At 43.6% G+C, this 20,674-nt stretch overlaps 1 protein-coding gene across 1 annotated transcript in view; it reads right to left on the bottom strand.

The window, feature by feature from the left end:
* Ankfy1 (ankyrin repeat and FYVE domain containing 1) overlaps nucleotides 1–20,674 on the bottom strand; it is a 67,926-nt gene that overhangs the window by 14,455 nt on the left and 32,797 nt on the right. The window contains exons 8-16 of the mRNA XM_028888690.2: nucleotides 16,930–17,134; nucleotides 15,309–15,377; nucleotides 14,758–14,957; nucleotides 8,869–8,966; nucleotides 4,126–4,354; nucleotides 3,470–3,568; nucleotides 3,036–3,189; nucleotides 2,040–2,208; nucleotides 597–715 (exon numbers count right to left, since the gene is read on the bottom strand). Of these exons, the coding sequence (XP_028744523.1) occupies nucleotides 597–715; nucleotides 2,040–2,208; nucleotides 3,036–3,189; nucleotides 3,470–3,568; nucleotides 4,126–4,354; nucleotides 8,869–8,966; nucleotides 14,758–14,957; nucleotides 15,309–15,377; nucleotides 16,930–17,134 (1,342 nt within the window). The remainder of the gene's footprint in view (nucleotides 1–596; nucleotides 716–2,039; nucleotides 2,209–3,035; nucleotides 3,190–3,469; nucleotides 3,569–4,125; nucleotides 4,355–8,868; nucleotides 8,967–14,757; nucleotides 14,958–15,308; nucleotides 15,378–16,929; nucleotides 17,135–20,674) is intronic.

Genomic DNA, 20,674 nt, shown 5'->3' with positions numbered 1-20,674 from the left:
CTGGGAATCAGAACTGTTGCAGACTTCCTAAGGATATGCAATTATTTAAATGCTGAGGAACACTATTTGCAAAGTTTCCCAAATTAACCTTGCCTTTGTGTTTGTTTGTTTTGTTTTTTTGAGACAGGGTTTCTTCATGTAGTTTTGGTGCCTTCCCTGGATCTCACTTTGTAGACCAGGCTGGCCTTGAACTCACAGAGATCCACCTGCCTCTGCCTCCTGAGTGCTGGGATTAAAGGCATGTGCCACTGCTGCCCATCGGGCTACAAGCTTTTATGGTTCATGTGTTCTGGTGGGGCCCAGATGAACCCATATGGTCTCCTCCAAGCTGGCCTCCTGACTTCACAGTAGGAACTGGTCTGAAGGTAAAAGGGATCAATGCAATCAACAAAGCAGAAGATGGTTTTGATTCAGGCATGTGAGCCCCTCCCTCCTCCGCAGCTAGCTTGATTCTTAGCTGACTTGACATGACAGAACAGTTGCCCCTTGATAATCTTAATTATGAAAGTTAAGGCCAACTACATGCACATGACTTAACATGAGGAAGAGGCGGCTGGCAGTAAGCAGAGTAAGAGAGATACTTTGGCTTCTCAGACCTTCGAATAAGAAAGCAGGCAGTGGACTCATTGTTTTCATCAATGGCTCTGTGCAGAAGTGTCTGAAGACACCCACTGGGTCCTGGGCCCCAGCATGTGGCATCACAACCATGTCTGACCTGCAGAGAAACACAGTTTTATCACATTGTCGAGCAAAAGTAAAAACGTTAATTTCAACTCTGAGCAATGTGCATATTACTTTTCAGATAAGACATAGTCAACAAGTAACTGATGATTTTATCATCATAACCATTCATTAGTCTTATAAACACTGACTAAAATCTGCTCCTTGGGAGCTGGCTCATTGGTTAGGAGCACTTGGATGCTCTTCTAGAGGATACAGGTTTGATTTCCAGTCCCCACACAGTGGCTTACAACCATCTGTAACTCCAGTTCCAGGGATCTGATACCCTTTTCTGGCCTCCATGAGCACCAGGCATGCACACGGTGCACAGACATATATGCAGGCAAAACATCATACACATTAAATAATTATAATAAATATAAGCTGCTCTGTGCAAAATCTTAAACTGCATCCTAGGAGCATGTTTTCAGAAGTACACATTAGTACTCTACAGCTGTGTTCTATTAAGGACAGTGTCTGTTTGTGTACTCCAAAGTCCCCTAGCAACACACACCTGTAATTAATAGGTAATCCCTCAAAACAGTTGATAAAATCCTCAAGTACAACATACCTCCATGTCATTATGCAGGCCCTCAGACTCCAGGCTTACCTCACTTCTTAGATCTGTCTTGTCAACATACAGACAAACCTGAGATTTGGGGATTTAGTAATATGCTGAAGGTCACAGCATTAAATCAGCCCCCACCAGGAGATGCCTGAGGCAATCCTTCCACTCTAGCACTCCTTTGTGGTTGTCTCTTAAGACAGCCCAGATAGAAGTACTGGCCAGCACCAAGTACTACCCTCCTTCCCACTCCAGACAGGTCTCACTGCAGAGTCTGGAACTTGCTTTGTAGCCTAGGCTGACCTTGTACTCTCAGAGATGCCACAGCCTTACCTACCCAGTGCCGAGAAAGTGAACACAACCATGCCCGGCTGAGCCTCAGACCTCGTTAGACTTGTTTTATTTTTATGCATATGAGTGGTTTTTTTCCCCCACATGTATGATTGTGTACCACATGCATGCCTGGTGCCTGCTGATGTCAGAAGAGGGCATCACATTCCCTGAATTGGAGTTACGATTGTGAACTATCATGTGGGTGCTGGAAGTCAAATCTGGATCCTCTGTGAGAACAAATACTCTTAAATCATCTCTCCAGACCTATAATCTTGGACTTGTTCATGTGATTTTCCACTGTTTGTCCTTGACCTGCTTGTTACTTGGCTGACCTCTTGCTCCTATGACGGCAGGCATCAAATCCATCTTCGACACAACATACTCTCATCTGTGAGCACAGGCTCTGTTATGCATGACTCACCAGAGTGGAAGCGATGTCTTCCAGATTACTTGCCAAGGCAAGCCACAGTGGTGGGTTCCCTTTTTCATCTGGCACAGACATGTCAGCTCCTCGAGTACATATGGCATCAACTACTAGTGGAAGCTGATTTTTGATAGCCAGCTGAAGGGCAGTCTCCCCATCCTGAGTCCTAGCAAGACATAACCGTCACAATCAAAACCAATGCTTGTAAAGGCAGCCAAGAAAACAGCACCATCCAGGTTTTCCAAAGCCTAGATGCCACTGGACCTCTTACATTCACTCTAAAATAGCTGTATCTGTCTTTCCCACCTTTAAAGAAAATCCAGCCGCTTCTCGCTATTGTAGTCAAAAAGCAAACAAATAGGGCTGGAGATAGAGCTTGGCTTTAGGAATGTTTGTCCAGCATTCATGAAGCCCTGGCCTTGATTCCCAGCACACAGGCCTGCAATCCTAGCACTTGGGAGAGGTGGGAGGAGGATCAGAAATTGAAGGTCATCCTCAGCTACAGAGAGCTGGAAGCCTAGGATACACAGGCTGTTTGGAGATCCTGGATAGAGTCAAGTACATAAGGCAAGCTCCCTACCGGAGCGCTGCACTCTACTCCTTTATGTTTTGTTTTAGGGGCAGGGTCTCACTGTGGAGACCAGGCTAGCCTTGAAGTCACGAAGATCTGCCTGCTTTGTACTCTCCAGTTCTGGGATTAAAGGTGTGTGCCACATGCTTACTTCCTAGCCCTTCTTAAATTTTTCATTTTGAGACAGTCTTTCTAACTTGCTCAAGTAGGCCTTAAACTAGCCTCTTGCCTTGTCTCCTAAGCAGTTGAAATTATAGGTATGTACCACCCAGGCCTAACTCCATTTACACATTCTGAGAGCCACAAGTAATTTAAAAAAAAAAAAAAAAAAAAAAAAAAAATCTAAAAGCCAGGCTCTGATTTTGAAGCATCTCAATTACAAATGACCTGGAAGTTACAGAGAGCATGCTACTTCCTCCCACCTGACGTTTATATCGGCTTGGTGCTCCAGGAGGAAGAGTGCACTCTTACTGTCCTGCCTCCGTATGGCCATGTGCAGCAAAGTCTGCCCATCTGACATGGTGTCATTGATAGACGCTCCAGAGCCCAGAAGCTGGGCAGCGATTGTGTGCATGCCTGGGAAATAAACATGCCCAAGTCACTCACACGTGGCTTTTCCCACGGCCCTGATAACAGACAGACAAGCTTCTCAAAGGCAGCAAGTTTTCAGTGAACATAACAGGCAAAAAGTTATTTTACAACAAAATCATTAGTCCTGCCACTTCCTCCTGCCCCTCCAGTCTACCCGCCACTTCTCTGCCCCCTCCAGTCTACCCGCCACTTCCTCCTGCCTTCCTCTAGTCTACACACCTACTCATCTCCTATCTGAGAATTAACAGCCTTTGACATAACTTACCAGTCCATAACGCTAGGCCTAGCACAGTTTGGTCTCTGGAATCCTTGAGGCTGAAGTCCGGAATAATTTGTAAGTTGTTGGTGGCATGAAGAGCATTGGCTAAATATTTTTAAAAGAAAAAGAAACTTAACTTGATTTCACCATCCTGTAGATGACAGAATCACTTTTTCTTTCTTTCTTCCTTCCTTCCTTCCTTCCTTCCTTCCTTCCTTCCTTCCTTCCTTCCTTTCTTTTTTTTGATCAAGGTAGAGGTGAGGAGGAAAACAGGGTCTCACTGGTAGCCCTGATTGGCCTCAAATTTCTGTCGATCTTCCTGTCTGATTCCTGACTGCTGGGATTATAAACATGAGCCACCACACCTGGCTCCTCAGATTACATTTAAGACATTCAAGAGGATAAGACTTAGTTATAAACTAATTGGCTGGCCAGAATTAACTGCTTTTCAAAGGGAGCAAAATTTTAAAGGTAAATTAATTTTCTTAAAACTTCCACATTCCCCAGACAATGAAAACAGACTCCACTGCAGAGACTGCATTGTGAGAACTACAGAAACAGCTGTATAAGACTCATGAAGGGAAACAGCAGCCTTTGAAATCAGCTGCCCAAACCACTACTTTCCACAGCTCACAACAATGGGCATCTGCTCAACCACCTACCTTTTTGCTCCAGGATGACAGATACCACATCTGGATGGTTATAGGCAATTGCCATGTGCAACGGTGTCTGCAGGTAGATGCCATCTGCAGAACCCATTAGGACCGGAGTCTCTTTAGGCACAGGCAGAGCCTCCTCTGTCTGCAGGTTTGGATTGGCACCTTGCTGCAGGAGCTCTGCTGTGAGGTTGGCCAGCCCATGCCGACAAGCTGTATGCAAAGGAGTTTCTCCCTGAATAAAACAAAAACCCAAATCACCATGAAAGGGAGTTGGAAGTTCCTGTCACAAAGGGATACGGAAAGTGCAAGTACCAAAACTCAGGCCACACTGCCAGCCCCAGCCCTGGGTTTCTCCTGTCACCAGATGACCTCATGAGGCTGACTCCACTCCCTCAGCACCACCAACTTTCAGTTTGTTTAGTGTCTTCCCAAGCATCTTTCTGTCTTTTTTCTCCCAGGACCACCTTAGTTATCCCTTTACTTTGTTCTCACAGTTTTTCCTAATTATGCAAAGAATCTGTTTCTCTATAAAACAACAATAGCCGACAACTACCAGGTATCACCAAATTCAACGGTAGAAAACAACGGCCCCATGGCCAGAGGGAAGCAGGGCTAGCTCCTTGACTAGCACTTGTTGCTTTAATTTACTCACATCAACCTCATTTTGAACTCTGATCAAGACTTCCTTCCATAACTTTAGAAACTAAAGGCATTTTCTTTAGAACCAACATGGATTAAGAAGGAACAGGTAAGAGAGAACTCCTGAGAGTGGGCGGGCTCCAAGGGAGGACCACCACTACAGACATTTTAATGGTGTTACAGATACCAGACTTGGTACTCAAAAGATACGAGAACACTTTAGGTCTTGCCTCCCTCCTGACCTCTAGCACACAATTCTCTTCCTCTAAAGGAGCTAATATGAATTTCATGTTTTCCTTCTGTGACTGAACATTACAAGAAAACACACACACACACCTATTCATTTCTGTGTATGTGTATATTTATGATATATGTAAACACATGACTGAATGTGTTTTACCCAAAGAAGTGGAACCATCTAAAGGATGGACCGGGTGCTTTTACTGCCTAGCCCCATATATACCTGACTAGGCCTACCCTCCTGCCCAGCCCCTCTCCCTACACATGCTTATCTGTGGCCTTGTCTATTCCTAGGTTTTTCTTTTCTTTTTTTTGTTTGTTTTTGAGACATGGTGTTGTGCATCCCAGACTGACTTCAAATTCATTATGTAGCAGAGGAAGACTCTGAAATTCTGATCCTCCTGTCTTCAACTTCTGAGTGCTAATATTTCAGGTATGCACAACCACATATGGTGTATGAAGTGCTGAGAATCAAACCTAAGGATTCATGTATACTAGGCAAGCACTCTATCAACTAAACCACATCCCTCTACTCCTGTGATTTCACCAGGGCCTACAACAAGGTCTTCAGCCTATCTCTTCACCTCCAAGGCTGTAAAGATTATGGCTGTAATGGAATTTATTCCCCCACACCAGTTGTTCTTCTTGGTCAGCTCCCTTTTATTCATGGGTCTATCAAAAAAAACACTTTAAAATTCTCTTGCCTTCTTCCTGAGAGTCCTAAGAAGGTATAAACCTGTTGGTATTACTCCTTTGAAACCTGTCGACTTGCATGTGAGAGGTCAGGACGGGTCACTGATTATCCAGGCCACTCCAGCCTGGCTCCAGCCTCGACTCACTGGAATGCTCACCATGCTAGCCAACCCAGGTAGCTCTTCGGAGTCTTTAATGATCGCACCACTCTTCCACCCCAAACCTTTCCTTCTACGGATCAGCCTTGGACGAGATAAAGGCCAAACTCCTAAGCGGGCGCCCAGGCCCGTCAGTGTTGCTTTCACTTGCTCTCGTGTCAGGTTCACTGTGCCTTTCCGACTTAGGCTTCCTAAGGCTCTGCCATGAGCTGCATTCAAGAGCTGCCATATACTGTGGGCTCCTGGGAGGACTGTTGAAAGTTAGGAGACAGAGTGCCTGTCTTACTAGTAATGCAGGGCTGGAAAGAAGGCTTAGTGGTTAAGAGCATGGATAGCTCTTCCAAAGAACCAGAGTTTAATCCTGGCACAGGTCAGGCAACTTACAACTTCTTGTAATTCTAGATCCAGGGGAACCAGTACTGCTAACTTCCTTGGGCATCTATACACATATGCACATACCCACACGAGATACAAAACATACACATGATTAAAAATCATTTTAAAAAATCTTTGGCCACATGTGCATATACATGGGTAGATTTCATGGGCAGAAAGATGGCACTGCCCTCTCCCCTAGACTCCCATGTATTCTGGTATATCTCTGGTGCACAGAGCCCAGAGAGGCCAGAACAGGGTATCGGGTCCCCTGGGAATGGAGTTCTGAGCTGCCATATGGGTGCTGGGAATTGAACCTGGGTCCTCTGGAAGAGCAGCCAGTGCTCTTAACCACTGAGCCATCCCTCCAACCCCAAGATCCTTTACTTGTTTTTTGGTTTTCAAGACAGAGTTTCTCTGTGTAGCTTTGGAGCCTGTCCTAGAGCTCCGTAGACCAGGCTGGCCTCGACTCACAGAGATGCACCTGCCTCTGCCTCCAAAGTGCTGGGATTAAAAATGTGCTCCATCAATCCTAAAATACAAGCTGTTTCTAAGTCCACCATAAGAACCACAGGGATGATATTCTTAAGGCTCCAAGCACAAGTAATAAAAGTGACCTTAAAGATAAGCACACCCAATGGGCGGTGGTGGCGCATGCCTTTAATCCCCACACTCTGGTGGCACAGTCAGGTGGATCTCTGAGTTAAGGCCAGCCTGGTCTACAAAGCCAGTTCCAAGACAGCCAGACTAAACAGAGAAACCCAGTCTCAAACAAACAAACAAAAAAAAAAAAACAAAGGAACTTGTCTCAAAAAACAAAAAAAGACAAGCACACCCTCTCTTTCTGAAAATAGGAACGCCAAAGGCAAAAAGCACCTTCCTGGGAGAAGAACTTCATAAAAAACTAGCACTTAGTTCCAGATAGTATGTTAATACACATCTAAATACCTCATTCCTTTTTTTTTTTTTTTCTTCCCCGAGACAGGGTATCGCCGTGCACTTTTGGTGCCTGTCCTGGCTCTCGCTCTGTAGACCAGGCTGGCCTCAAACTCACAGAGATCTACCTGGCTCTGCCTCTCAAGTGCTGGAATTAAAGGCATGCGCCACCACCGCCCAGCCCAGCATTCCTTTTTTAAATAGATTTTATATTTAATTGTGCACACTTGTGTGTGGGTGTATGCAATTGAGTGCAGGTGTCTGCAGAGGCCAGGTGTTAGATGCCCCTAGAGTTGGAGTCACAGGTAGTTGTGAGCCTGGCCAGTGAGTGCTGGAGACCAAGCTCAAGTCCTCCGGAAAAGCAGACGGCACTATTAATCAGAGTTGTTGTCTCTCCAGCCCCTCCCTATTTCTTTTCATCTTACACATTCCCTATGCCATCAAGATGAACTCCATTTTACAGCTGTTGATGCTGAAGCTCAGAAAGTCAAGGACATTGTCTAAGACTAAGGCGGGAGGTGAGAAAGCTGGTAAACTCAGGACTATCCAACCCCAAAGATGTACTGCTGACCTAACAGTAACTGCCCTGATTACAGGAAAGATAATCTTTGACACTCCAGAGATGCCTGAAACCATAGGAATACCAAGCCCTATGTCAATTTTTTCCTAATGAAGTACTTACGATAACATTTAGTTTATTATTTAGGCACAGAAAGGGGGTTAGCAACAATAAGATAAAACAATTACAAAAATATACTCTAAATAAAGTCATGTGAATGTGGCCTTTCCAAATGTCTTCTGTTCTATACTCCCCCTTCCTTTGAGGACACGCGGTCTATGATATGTGAAGGTAATGACAAGAGACAGGCACTGTGACAGTGAGGATAAGCACTGGCACTAAGTCAGGCCCTCTTAGGAGAGAACTGCTAAGGACGGGCAGGCAGGAAGCATATGCACCAGGCACACACTGGACGGAGGGTGAGCCACAAACTAGGACTGGGTGAGATCTCATCATGTTATTCTGGTGGGCAACCTAAGATTATGGACTATTTCTCAGTTTTCCATTTAATATTGTTAGACCATGACTGACCACAGGTAACTGAAACCTAAAGGTAAAAGTGCAAGTGAGGGAAGACCATGATCTGGTCAGTGTTGTTGCCTAGAGACAGAATGAAGCAGCAGCTACAAGGGAGACCCGAAGAATACAGGTCAGCACATGCCTGTGAGCTCAGCACTGGAGAGGCTAAGACGGGACCATAAGGTAAGTCCAGCCTGGGTCACATCAAACTATCCCCAAACCAAAAGACTCAAGACGCTATTACAGCACTTGTTTACATTCCTGTTTGCTAATTTCCACTCCATTACAAAGTCTACAAGATCTAGTTCAGGACATGGCTATACAAGGAAACTCTAGACATTGGTTACTGACCGTCAATCTTTGAGATGCACAAGAGTCCCTTTTACACTGGTCATATGAATGTACACTCGAAGAAGAAGAAGAAGAAGAAGAAGAAGAAGAAGGAGGAGGAGGAGGAGGAGGAGGAGGAGGAGGAAGAAGAAGAAGAAGAAGAAGAAGAAGAAGAAGAAGAAGAAGAAGAAGAAGAAGAAGAAGAAGAAGAAGAAGAGATCATTTTGTCTGCATACCCAGCATTGCCACTTCTTACACAGACCACAGCCATTCTCCCAGCTGCCCTTGCCAACTTACCCATTTGTTCCTGTGGTTGGCATGGGCACCGCTGGTTGCCAGGAAAAGAGCTGCAGCCTCATTTCCTGCCCCGGCTGCCCGCTGTAGTAAACAATTTCCTATAAGAAAGAAGCCATATTCTTACTTCCTTTTACATGGACATGAAATTAAGTTCCACCCTGCACAACACCCTGCCCCACCTCACCACCTACTGGCCAGCCCACACCAGACATCACCCTTGCTGGCAGCTCATTGTACTTCCTTGTAGGGCTTGGGTAGGGGCAAGGTTTCTCCCACACAGCAGTGCTGATCACATTTCTTGAGATAATCCTTTTGCCATAGGGCCTGCTCTGTAAGTTGTATAGCATTTGAATATTCCTGGATCCTACCCACCAGATGCCAGGAGCTCTGAACCTATGACAATCAAAAATGTCTAGGGACTAGAGATATTGCTCAGTGGTTAAGAGCACTGGCTGCTTTTCCAGTACTAGATCCTTCAAGAGGCCTCAGGTTTGATTCATAACACCAACACGGCAGCTCACAACTGGCTATAGCTCCAGTTCCAGGGGACCCAATTCTCTTTTGGCCTCCATGGGCACCAGGCATGCACACGGTGCACAGACATACATACAGGCAAAACATCCACAACACATCAAATAAACCTTAAGTTTAAAACAAACAAAAAAGCAAAAACAGCCGGCAGTGGCGGCGCATGCCTTTAATCCCAGCACTCAGGAGGCAGAAGCAGGCAAATCTCTGTGAGTTCAAGGCCAGCCTGTCTACATAGTGAGTTCTAGGACAGTTAGGGCTATACAGAGAAACCCTGTCTTGAAAAAACAAAACAAACAAACAAACAAAAAAAGGTCTAGAGATGCTTTCAAATGTTCTGCGGACAACCTGTGCAAGTAGCAATGTCCTGGCCTCATCACTGTGGCTATACTAGAAAATGCCCATCAAATGCTTCAGTTCTATCCCTAGAGCCTTACAAGCTTGTTGGCTCAGGAATATTTTTTGCTTAGCACTGTAACTATTTTCTGAATAAAACACTTAGGAAAATAAAATCTTCTCCAAACGGTTTTTGGCTCGAGAACAGTGTTTCTAACTCCATTTCCAAACACAACATAAAGTCTCATGTTCTGGGCACTAGAGAGATGGCTCAGTGGTTAAAAGCATGTATTGCTCTTACAGGGAACCTGACTTTAGTCTGGTGGCTCACAACTACTGTAACTCAAGCTCCACAGGACCTGATGTTCTTCTGGCCTCAGCAGGCACCTGCATACTTTTGCACATAACCATATACAAACAAACACACAGGATATTCATAATTAAAACTAAAAATAAATCTTTTTTAAAAAACCTCACATTCTGAAGCTTTGGTGCTTGAAAATCTGAATAAAATGAATATTAAGAGTGAAAAATAAAAATAAGAGAAACAGGACAAAGCAGTGCCAGGGAGAAGAAGGCTCAGTCTCAAAATGCTTTCTACACTGCCTGACAACACACACTCCATTTCCAGAGCTGTGTTTCGTTTTTTCTAGTTTTCTAAGATGGGGCCTTACTATTGTAGTCCTGGATGACTCAGAACTTGCTACAGCCCAGAATGACATGAACTCACAGAGATCGGACTGCCTTTGCCTCCTGAGTGCTGGGATTAAGAACAATGTAAACAGTAGTCAGATGCATCTGTAATGCCAGCATTTCTACAGTGAGATGGCAGGAGAAGCTAGGAGTGGAAACCCTAGGGCTCGCTAGTCTGGAATACACAGAAAGAGACTCTGCCTTGAGAACCACGTACCAAAAGTTGTCACTTGACTTCCACATGCTCAGTTTTATACACAACACACACGCACACACATACACCAACGAACATTCACCCTCAAATTAAAAAGAAAGAAAAGGAAATGGACAAAACACTACTTGGTCTTTATATCACTTTTTTTCTTTCCCTTCACAGAAAGTGACTTCATCTAGAGTTATAGTCATTCTGATCTCAACTTCTCTTGGGTATAATACATGCCCAGAATCTCCACTTGGAGATTGGAAGGTAAAATAAAGAGGGAGCTGGAGAGATGGCTTAGCAGTTCAGAGCACTAAATACACTTGAAGAGGACCTAGGTTTGGTTCCTATAGCTCTGTGAGGTGGCTCTGTCAGCTGGTACAACATACAAAGAAAAGAAATCCTCATAGTAGGTAACAAAAGCTAAAGGCAGTAAGTTCTACTCAGAGAGCTGAGACTAAACAAAATAAATAAATCTAAAAATGAGGGAAAGATTTAGGAGTTCGAGGTCATCTTCACCTACACATCAAATCTGAGAGCAGTTTGGGCTAAATTAGAACCTGCCTCAAAACCAAAAAATCTAGGCTAAAACTCAAAGTTTATAGTGTAAAATAACTGTCTCAACAGTAAGAAAAATTTGAGACTAATCAATGGTGGGGGAGGGGCACAGGGTATAGCTCACTGGCAGCATACTTATTAGTTGCATAAGGCCCTGGGTTTGATTCCTATCATTAATGGAAGGAGGGAGGATGGGAAAGAGGTTCAAGGAGATGAAAGACAGAGCAATCCAAAGCTGATTAGAGTACATGACGGTTTGAACAGTGTTAATGGACAACTTTGAGTTAATAACAAAGAAAATGCTGCATTCCCATGAATAAATGCTTGTTATTTTAAACAATATATCACATTTTAAAAAGAACATGTTCTAATGCTGAAAATGCAGCTCAGTAATACTTTTGCCAGCTTATGCAAGTTCCTGGGTGCAAGCTCAATGATATGGAGGTAGCAGGTGGGAAATTTCAGAGAAAATGATAATACAACAAAATTCAAGTCTTAAATACCAAAGAACCAGTCTTTTTCATGCCACACTCTTATATAATGTAATTAAAGTCAGAAATCAACAAAAATTAAAGTAAATAACCAATACAATTTATAGATTATTATGTAGTTATGATGGCATTTCCAGGTGTTTAGTCTAAAACAGTGCAGTATAACTTAGCTTTTGTTAACTACTGTGAAATTTCTTTTTCTTCTGTTTTTTTTTTTCTTGCTATATCCTAGCTGACTGGAAGTCACTGTGTAAATCAGGCTGGCCTTGAACTTGCAGTGATCCTAGCCTGTGCTTGGATTACAAACATGGACAACCATCCAGAGCTAGAGTGGTGATTTGTTCTGACCCTTCTTTCTTTCTTTCTTTTTAGTATCATGGGTTACAACTAAATTCAAGGTCACAGGCGTGTGGTTCCGAGCTACACCCCCAGCCCTTTTACCTTTATTAAAAGTTATTATCACTTTAACAAAAGTATTGTTTATTATTCATCTTTTTTAAAGGAGGGGAGCTAGGAATCAACTGTCTTTGTTAATGGCTTCTACCCATGCTTGACATCCATTTATTCTATGTGTGTGTTACGTGTATGTGTACAGGGTGAATAAGACAATGCATTAAACAGGTCTGGAGGTCAGAGGACAAGTGGGGGACTGTTCTCTCCTACCCTGTGGGCTCTGGAGATCAAACCCAGATCATCAGGCTTGGTGGCAAGCACCTTTACCCACTAACCCATCTCAGAAGCCCCTGACTCATGCTTTCTGTGAGTACTCGCTACTTATATATGGAATCCTTGTCCTTAAAATATTCCCATGCTGATCTGGGAATGGTAGCACATGTTAGCCAGAGCTAAGAGACCCTGTCTTAACAACAACAACAACAAAAAGCAAAACATACAAAGAATACAAACAAAACACTACCATTTTTTCTTTAGCCAGTTCAGTGAAATATATGAAAACAGGGACATCCCAAGTGTGGCCTATGGATTCCTGTAGGTTTCTGGAGTCTTGCAGGGCATCAATAGGTCAGAACCATTTTTACAGAATCTTTACTTTTCCCTACGCTGTGCTGATGTTGCTGAGTCAGTGTCAGGGGGATTCAAATGCCTAACAGATCCCAGCAGTGCCAAGGTGTTGGATCACTCCTGTGGAGTGCACTTTGTGCCCTCATTTTCACAGTCAACAAACCTATACTTTTGGTACAAAAACAAAACAAAACAAAACAAAACAAAACTCCTAGCTGGGCAGTGATGGACGCCTTTAATCCCAGCACTTAGGAGGCAGAGCCAGGTGGATCTCTGTGAGTTCGAGGCCAGCCTGGGCTACAGAGAGAGAGATCCAGGACAGGCACCAAAACTACACAGAGAAACCCTGTCTCGAAAAAACAAAAAAAACTAAACCAAACAAAACAACACCAAAAATAAATAAATAAATAATAAAACCCCACCTAATTTTACTAACTCTCAACACTGAGCATGTTGTACTCATAAGCCTACAAGAGCCTGTGTGCTACATGAGAAGAAGTAAGGCAAAGCTGCTACTCCACAGCAAAGCATGCTGTCTGGAGAAAGCACACATGCATTAAGGTGCGTGCTGAACAATTTCAGCACAGGGTCATGGGCCAGGGTTTTTACTCAGAATGATTCCCATTACACTACTGTTATCCAAACTTGAAAACTTAGTAGACATTCTCTTGAAAATGAGCCTGTCTCTTCAAGAAAAACAATTTAAAAAATAATTGATAATATTTTTAACCTAATGATAAAAAATAAACATTAATATGAAAATTTGAATTTTGGAAAACTTTGCAACCCCAAGTTTGATATTTCTTTACAGTGAAAGACTTCTGATGAGATGAACAGTAATATCAGTGAGTGAAGTTCTGAAATATGAAACACGGGACATTGACAACACAGTGAACCAACCCTCTTCAATGACTAAGGCATATTGTTCTAGAACCATGCACAGAAAAACAATCCATTCAAAGCAAAACTGGTGTGACTTTCCTATGATACTCAAAATGTGTCTCCCCTTTCCACGTGTCTCAAAGGATGTGCATTCTTCAGTCACTTTAACCAGAACAGCACGGCTGAAAAGACGGAACACAACCGCAGATACGAGAAACTACCTGCTCTTCTCACTAACTTGTTTTAAAAGTTATTTTCATAACGAATATATTCTGTATACTATAAACTGATTAATACAGCTCTTCAAAGTTTCTCAGTTTGGGATCTGGAGAGATGCTTAGCAGTTAGAAGCACTTGCTGTTCTTCTAGAGGATCCAGGTTCCCAGCATCTACATAGCAGCTCACAACCATCTCTGATTCCCATTTCCGGAGATCTGATGACTTCTTCTAACCTCCAAGGGCACCAAACAAGCATGTGGCAAAGATACACACAGGCAAACACTCATACACATAAAAGAAGATAAACCTAAAAATCAAATTAAAAACGAAAGTTTCTTGGTTTTAGAGGCTGGGTATTGTAGATTGTGTCTGTAATCTCAGTACTTGGGAGGCTGAAGCAGGAGAATCTCCAGTTCAGGTCCAGGCTGGCCTACATATACCTAACAAGACTCTGTCTCAAAACAAAACAAAACAAAACAAAAAAAAATTCTCATTTTGATTTTCTGACTCTAGTAAATACTAAAGGTATAATCATCCAAAGAAAAACTCACTGAATGTAAATTCTACAAGGGCAAAAGAAATTTTGAGTCTACAAAGTTTAAGAATCGTTGCCTTAATTTACCAGGTATGTTTTAGCTTACAAGACTTAAACTAATGTCTTGTTAAATTATTTGGAACACGAGATTAAAACAAACAAACAAACAAACCACAATGGGATTTTACTGAGCTTAAAATTAAATGTAAAACAAATAATTCTCATACTAGTAAGCCATTCCATCTATGTATTATTAAAAACATTTACAAGCTGGCATGGTGGCACATGCTAGTAATCCCAGCACTCAGGCTAAGGCAGGAAGACAACACGTTCAAGGCTAGCCTGAGCTAACAAGTCTGAGGCCAGCATTGCATTCCCAGCCCTGCCATCAAACCACAAGGAACTCAGTCCCTGGGCCCATGGTTTACCCGTCACTGCATCCGGAGCATCAGTGTTGCTGCCGCGTTGGATGAGCCTGGCTGCGAAGCTGTTCTCATCAAAGGACGTTCCGTTCAGCACAGGAAGGTCTTCAAAGGGGTTGACGGACTGGTCAGAAGACACGGTGATGTACTGGACGGCAAGCCAGAGCGCAGTACTGCCCTCGTGATCCTTCAGCTCTAAGTCTAACCTGAAATAAAGAGGCCGTGTGAATGACAGTACAATATCAAGCCTCTCTTTGCTGCCAACAGCTCACTCTCTCCCTGTACTTTCTAAAGGACAAATTTTTATTTTACTTAAGGTTTATAACTGCAAAGCCCCTTAAGAGAAAACTTCAGGCTAGGTGTGATAGCCAGTAATCCCAGTACCGAGGGACTAAAGCAGGACTTTGAATTCCAGGCCTGCCTAGACTACATAATCAGACCTCGTGCCAAACAAACAGATGAACAATAGTGTTTTAAAAAATTTTAATAAGGAAAGATTTTTCACTCACAATCCCACCCTCAAAACCGCTTTTCATTCTCCAGGCCGCCCTACGTACTGTTTACACTGCAGCAGCTGGTTGAACACATATTCATTCCTGGCCATGATGGACAAGTGTAAAGGAGTCCTGAGGGTAAGACAGAAGAAAATGAATTAGAACAAGTGTCAATGCAGGACAGACCAAGCCAGACACTCACAGCAGACAGGAACGAGAATCCTTGGTAGAATCACCATGTACAACCAATTCCATTACTCTGTTTTCCAAAACCATAGCCAAGAATCAAAACATGAAAATGGATTTGCTTTATGGCCCACAGCTCCCCTCCATTTCTAACCCCTTCCTGCAGGAGTGTGTTAAACAGCAGCTTCTGTCACACTTTCTCTCACCCATCCCCCACCGCTCTGAGAAGAAACTGTTCTTCGCTGTCATCTTCTACTAGCACAGGAGCACACAGCAGCGACAAGACAGAACTGGTCCAAGTGAACCTGTTCTTCACCACGTTTATTTAGTACTCAAGTGCCCTGAGAGAGGGCTGCCACTGGAGCACAGGGCCCGAGCCTGGCCTCTACCTCAGATGGACAGACTGCCCAAGTTTACTGCAATTAGAGGGGGGAAAACCCAAAGAGTCAGCACGAGGGAGGAAGGATGTAACTGCTTGACAGAATGAGTGACTGATTACTAGCAACACCGAGTTCCTGGACCATCTTATCTCTGCACATGACCCACTGCATAGACCCTCTCCTGACAACTAGCCTCGAAAAATCTGACATTCTGGGTGGGTTTCAAACACTGAACTGAGCTGATGGCGAGTGGTGCTTATGGCCCTGCCAGAGGCTGCTGAGGCAAGGGGCTGCACTGCACTTCAGAGCCTCCCACCCTCTGCCTCAAGACAGGCAACCCTGTCCACAATTCTAAACCACAAGGAATCCTAAACTAACTCCTTCTGAGAAGACACGAAAACAAGAGAAACTCGGCTGGAGATGGTTCAGTGGTTAAGAGCACTACTTGCTCTTCTAGAGGACCTAGATTTGAGTCTTAGCACCCACGTGATGTCTCACAAATACCCGTTTACTGAAGTTCCAGGGAATCCTACACACTTCTCTGTCTACAGACACTGCATGCATGTGGAGCACTGATACACATGCAGCCAAAACACCCATACACATAAAATAACAAATAAATAAAACTAAAAACTTGTAAGAATGTAAAACACTAAACATAACCCAGAGACACTATCAAATAGAGGAAGGGCTGGGCAACGAGGGTAACACGCCCTAGAGATAACAAGTCGTCAAAAGTTAAGACAGTTATAAGGCAGAATTGGGTTTAAAATCGGGAATTTTCTAACTATTAGATCTCAGAGAGATAAAACAGGTTGCCTTGAGGTAGTAGTTCCTCTTCAAACTATTCAAGAGACCCTAAAAAATGCTAAAGAAAGTCCTTGTAAACACTGACGAGATGATCACTCTGGTTGCTTTCAACAGGAAAATGATATAAATTGCTTAGAAATTCAGACCTTATTTGGCCAGGCTGCAAATGTTTGCCCCAAATGCTTCTAGTCTTAGTCATGACACTTAATTGCATGCCAGATAAATGTTTGCTGCTTCAGTAGACATCAGATTTAAGAATGTCCACTACTGTGCCACCATGACAACCCTCTTCTGGACAGCGTACTCACCTGCCCTTGCTGTCCTGCATGTTGGGGTTGGCGCCAGCCTGTAGGAGGGCCTCTGCAATCTGCGCCATCTCAGACATCACATCTGCTGAGTATTTCTTCGAACTATACAACGCTACAAGGTGTAACGGGGTCTCCTGGGCCCCCAATGTGGCAGCATTGACAAGGGCCCCGTTCTTAATGAGGAATGTAGAAGCAAAGAGATCTCCTTGAAAGAAAGAACAGAACACACAATGACATGACAACACCCAGTTACTGTGGCCAATACTTCCTCTGAAGGCAGCAAGTGATAACTGCAGACACAGGAGAAGGACATCTGGGGGTGTCTGAGGCAATCTCTTGGATAGCTGGAGATGGAAATCCCTGACAGTCCACACACAGAGTTACACTTTATTTCAAAAGGCTCTTCTGTCCACCTTTTGATTCCCCAGATGATCTGCCCTGGTCCCTTCCTTCAAGATGCTTTTGCTGTCTAACAGTAACAGACAGGGCAGGAAAGACAGTACAATGGTGGCTCTTCTGGAGGACCCTGGCTGCAGTCTCAGCACTAACATGGTGGCTCACAACTGCCTGCAACTCCAGGTCCTGGGATCTGACATCCTCTTATGGATTCCAAGGGTATATGTGCGTGCATGTGTGTGCGTGCGCACACGCGCACACCCCTCCCTCCCCACACTCCGTCTCTCTGTCTCTGTGGGGTGGAAGCAGTTTTTTTTTTTTAATTTTATTTTTGAGAGACTTTTGAATATTTTTTCTTTTCTTTTCTTTAATATTTATTTATTTATTATGTATACAGTGTTCTGCCTGCATGTATGCCTGCAAGCCAGAAGAGGGCACCAGATCTCATTACAGATGGCTGTGAGCTACCATGTGGTTGGGAATTGAACTTAGGACCATTGAAAGAACAGCTAGTGCTCTTAACCTCTGAGCCATCTCTCCAGCCTGGAAGCAGTTATTTTTCTCAGTGACCTCCAGGTGGCACCAATTAGCTTCTATCTAGTACTCATCCACCAATGTCATTAAAAATTGGCCTTAGGAAAATATTGGGGAAGAAAACAGATGAACTTGAGGGCTTTACTTTAACAGACAGGCTCTAACTGCAATCAATTCTGATTTCAGATAACTGACTCTCTACCAGAGTCCTAGGTCTCCTCCTTCTGAAGAGAGCCATGAGGACACAGACACAGGAAAACCTACAGATGGTTACATTCTGACAGAAAGTGTAATAGAAACCATCTTCTATCCTAATTTTCTTTAACACAATGGTCTTTCTCTGTGGCCCAGGCTGGCTTCTAATTGGCAGCACTCTCCTGTCCAGCCTCCCAACTGCTGAGATTTCAGGCAAGAACCACCATTCCCGGCCAACATTTTTATGACTTAAGTCTTTTTAAAGGATTTACTGACTTTAAGTCAAATTTACTTAAAGGTTAGACCCAAAAATCAATTCATAATTTATAATCATTCATTTATATGTACTTTAGACAAAAAAAAGCACTCTTTAGGAATTATTAGAAGCTGAATTAAGGGAAGACAGTCCAGAAGGTAAATAAACAAGAAAAAAACATGCAGAGACAGGACAAAGAAGGGAACTGGAAGCTAAGCCCTAGTAAGGTTCTTACCAACAAATGAAACAGCACTCTACACATTCCATCTAACAGGGCAAGGATGGGGTTCGAACTCAGCCACTGCTCAGCATGCTTAAAGGCCTCAATTCGAGCCTTAGCACCAGAGAAACAATATCTCTTGCTGAAGACTTCCAGCTACTTGCTTTCCTCAGTCACCAACAATGCCAGCTACACGAGGCATTATAGTCATCATTTTTCCACATAAAAATATTCTTAACCAGCTGGGCAGTGGTGGCGGTGGCGCACACCTTTAATCCCAGCACTCGGGAGGCAGAGGCAGGCAGATATCTGAGTTCAAGGCCAGCCTGGGCTACAGAGTGAGTTCAAGGAAAGGTGTCAAAGCTACAAAGAGAAACCCTGTCTCGAAAAACCAAAAATTCCTAACCAATGTTAAACAATACACACAACTTTTCTTTCAGTTTTATTCAGGGAACAGTGAGTAACCTTCATCATTAAGATAATACAAACCATAGTTAATAGTCCTTGTTTTAAAATTTACTACAAACAATTGGTCAGGAGAGTCCAGGTTATTGCAGGGTAGTTTTTTGTTTTGTTTTGTTTGGTTTTTTTTTTTTTTTTTTTTTCGAGACAGGGTTTCTCTGTGTAGCTTTGTGCCTGTCCTGGCTCTCGCTCTGTAAATCAGGCTGGCCTCAAACTCACAGAGATCTGCTTGCCTCTGCCTCCCGAGTGCTGGAATTAAAGGTGTGCGCCACCACCATCCAGCCATTACAGGTTTTTAAGTGGTAGAAAACTAGAATTGTTATGAAAGGACACATCATCTTGCTTAGGTCAGGCTAATCGGAAGAGATGGTAACAATGCCCTATGTGGGTCTCCAATGGCCTCACAGATCCTGTCACCACCAAATGCTTCTGACTGACAGATGCATTTCCTTAGTAAGATGACCACTAATGTTTTGTGGATTCTAATATGCATCTCCAAGTAGACCTAGACTTCATTCATCTATTAACGAACCCCCATCACTCATAATAAATCAGAAGCAAGTCAGTAGCCAAACTTAAAGGCAGCACTCAGTCATTGGGTAATGCTAACCAAGTAACAGTAAGTTGAAGGAGGAGGCAAAGTCAAACAATCCCTCAGAAAGGGTGGCACATACCTAGAACCCAGAACACAGGAGGCAGAGGCAGGAGGACTACTGCAGGTCTGAGCCCAGGCTCTACCATGTAGAGTTCTAGGCCATCCGGTGTTTCAGTGGGACCTCAGTGAAAAGAAAACAATTCCTATAGGGTCTGGCTATGGTACTCCAATGCCCAGACAAGATAAAGGCCACTGTGTTTACTCTACTGGTTAACTGGCAGTCATTGGGGTGCATCCCTATCCTGTCTCACTGTGCTAACAGCCTGGTGAAGCAGAAAGATCCCTTCCCATTTTATAGACGAGAAAAGTCAACACAAGTGTGGACGAGTGACTGTCAACGCAACACGTGAGTCAGTACTCAAGCCCAAACCCGTGCTCTGCTCGTGCCACACCCCTTTGAAAGTCTGCTAAATCCACACTGGAATCCACATACTTTCAGACATTTCACAAATTCAGAATGAAAGATTAAATCACTCTAGAACACACATCAAAACTGTCTTGGCAATTCCTGTAACTAAGCAATCACCCAAATATTTAATAACTCACCAGAGATGTTTTTCATGAAACAAGAATTCAGCTCCCAGAGAGGAAAGGAACTTAATTGTTTTTTTAGTAACAAGTGATTCTGTTTCCAAAATAAACACTTCAGATACTAAATGGAGTGGGAGAGAACAATTCCCTATGTGGTAGAAACTTTCCCCAGTGAGCACAAACCCAGAGCCAAGTGCTGTGTGTGTGCTTGGGACAGCGCATCTGTTCTCCACAGTGCCCTGCTCTAAGGGTTTCCTACCCAGTGATGAGTAAAACTTTCCTCTCTACCAGCCAGCAAGCTCAACACTCTACATCGCTCCGGACGACACTTACCCTAAACACTGCCCAGAACGGGGCGAGAGCTGCAGCCGCAGCACCATCAACATTCACACAGCACGTTCTGTTAAAGGACAAAACCAGAGCCGAGGGACAGCAGTGTCATCTGTTGATGAACAGCCACTTTCTGGCTATTAGGACAGCACAACCACAAACATAC

The sequence above is a fragment of the Peromyscus leucopus genome, chromosome 8b, assembly GCF_004664715.2.
Source record: "Peromyscus leucopus breed LL Stock chromosome 8b, UCI_PerLeu_2.1, whole genome shotgun sequence".
Lineage (NCBI taxonomy): Eukaryota > Metazoa > Chordata > Mammalia > Rodentia > Cricetidae > Peromyscus > Peromyscus leucopus.
Note: the sequence above shows the minus strand (reverse complement) of the source record. Positions and strands in the feature narration are given on the sequence as shown.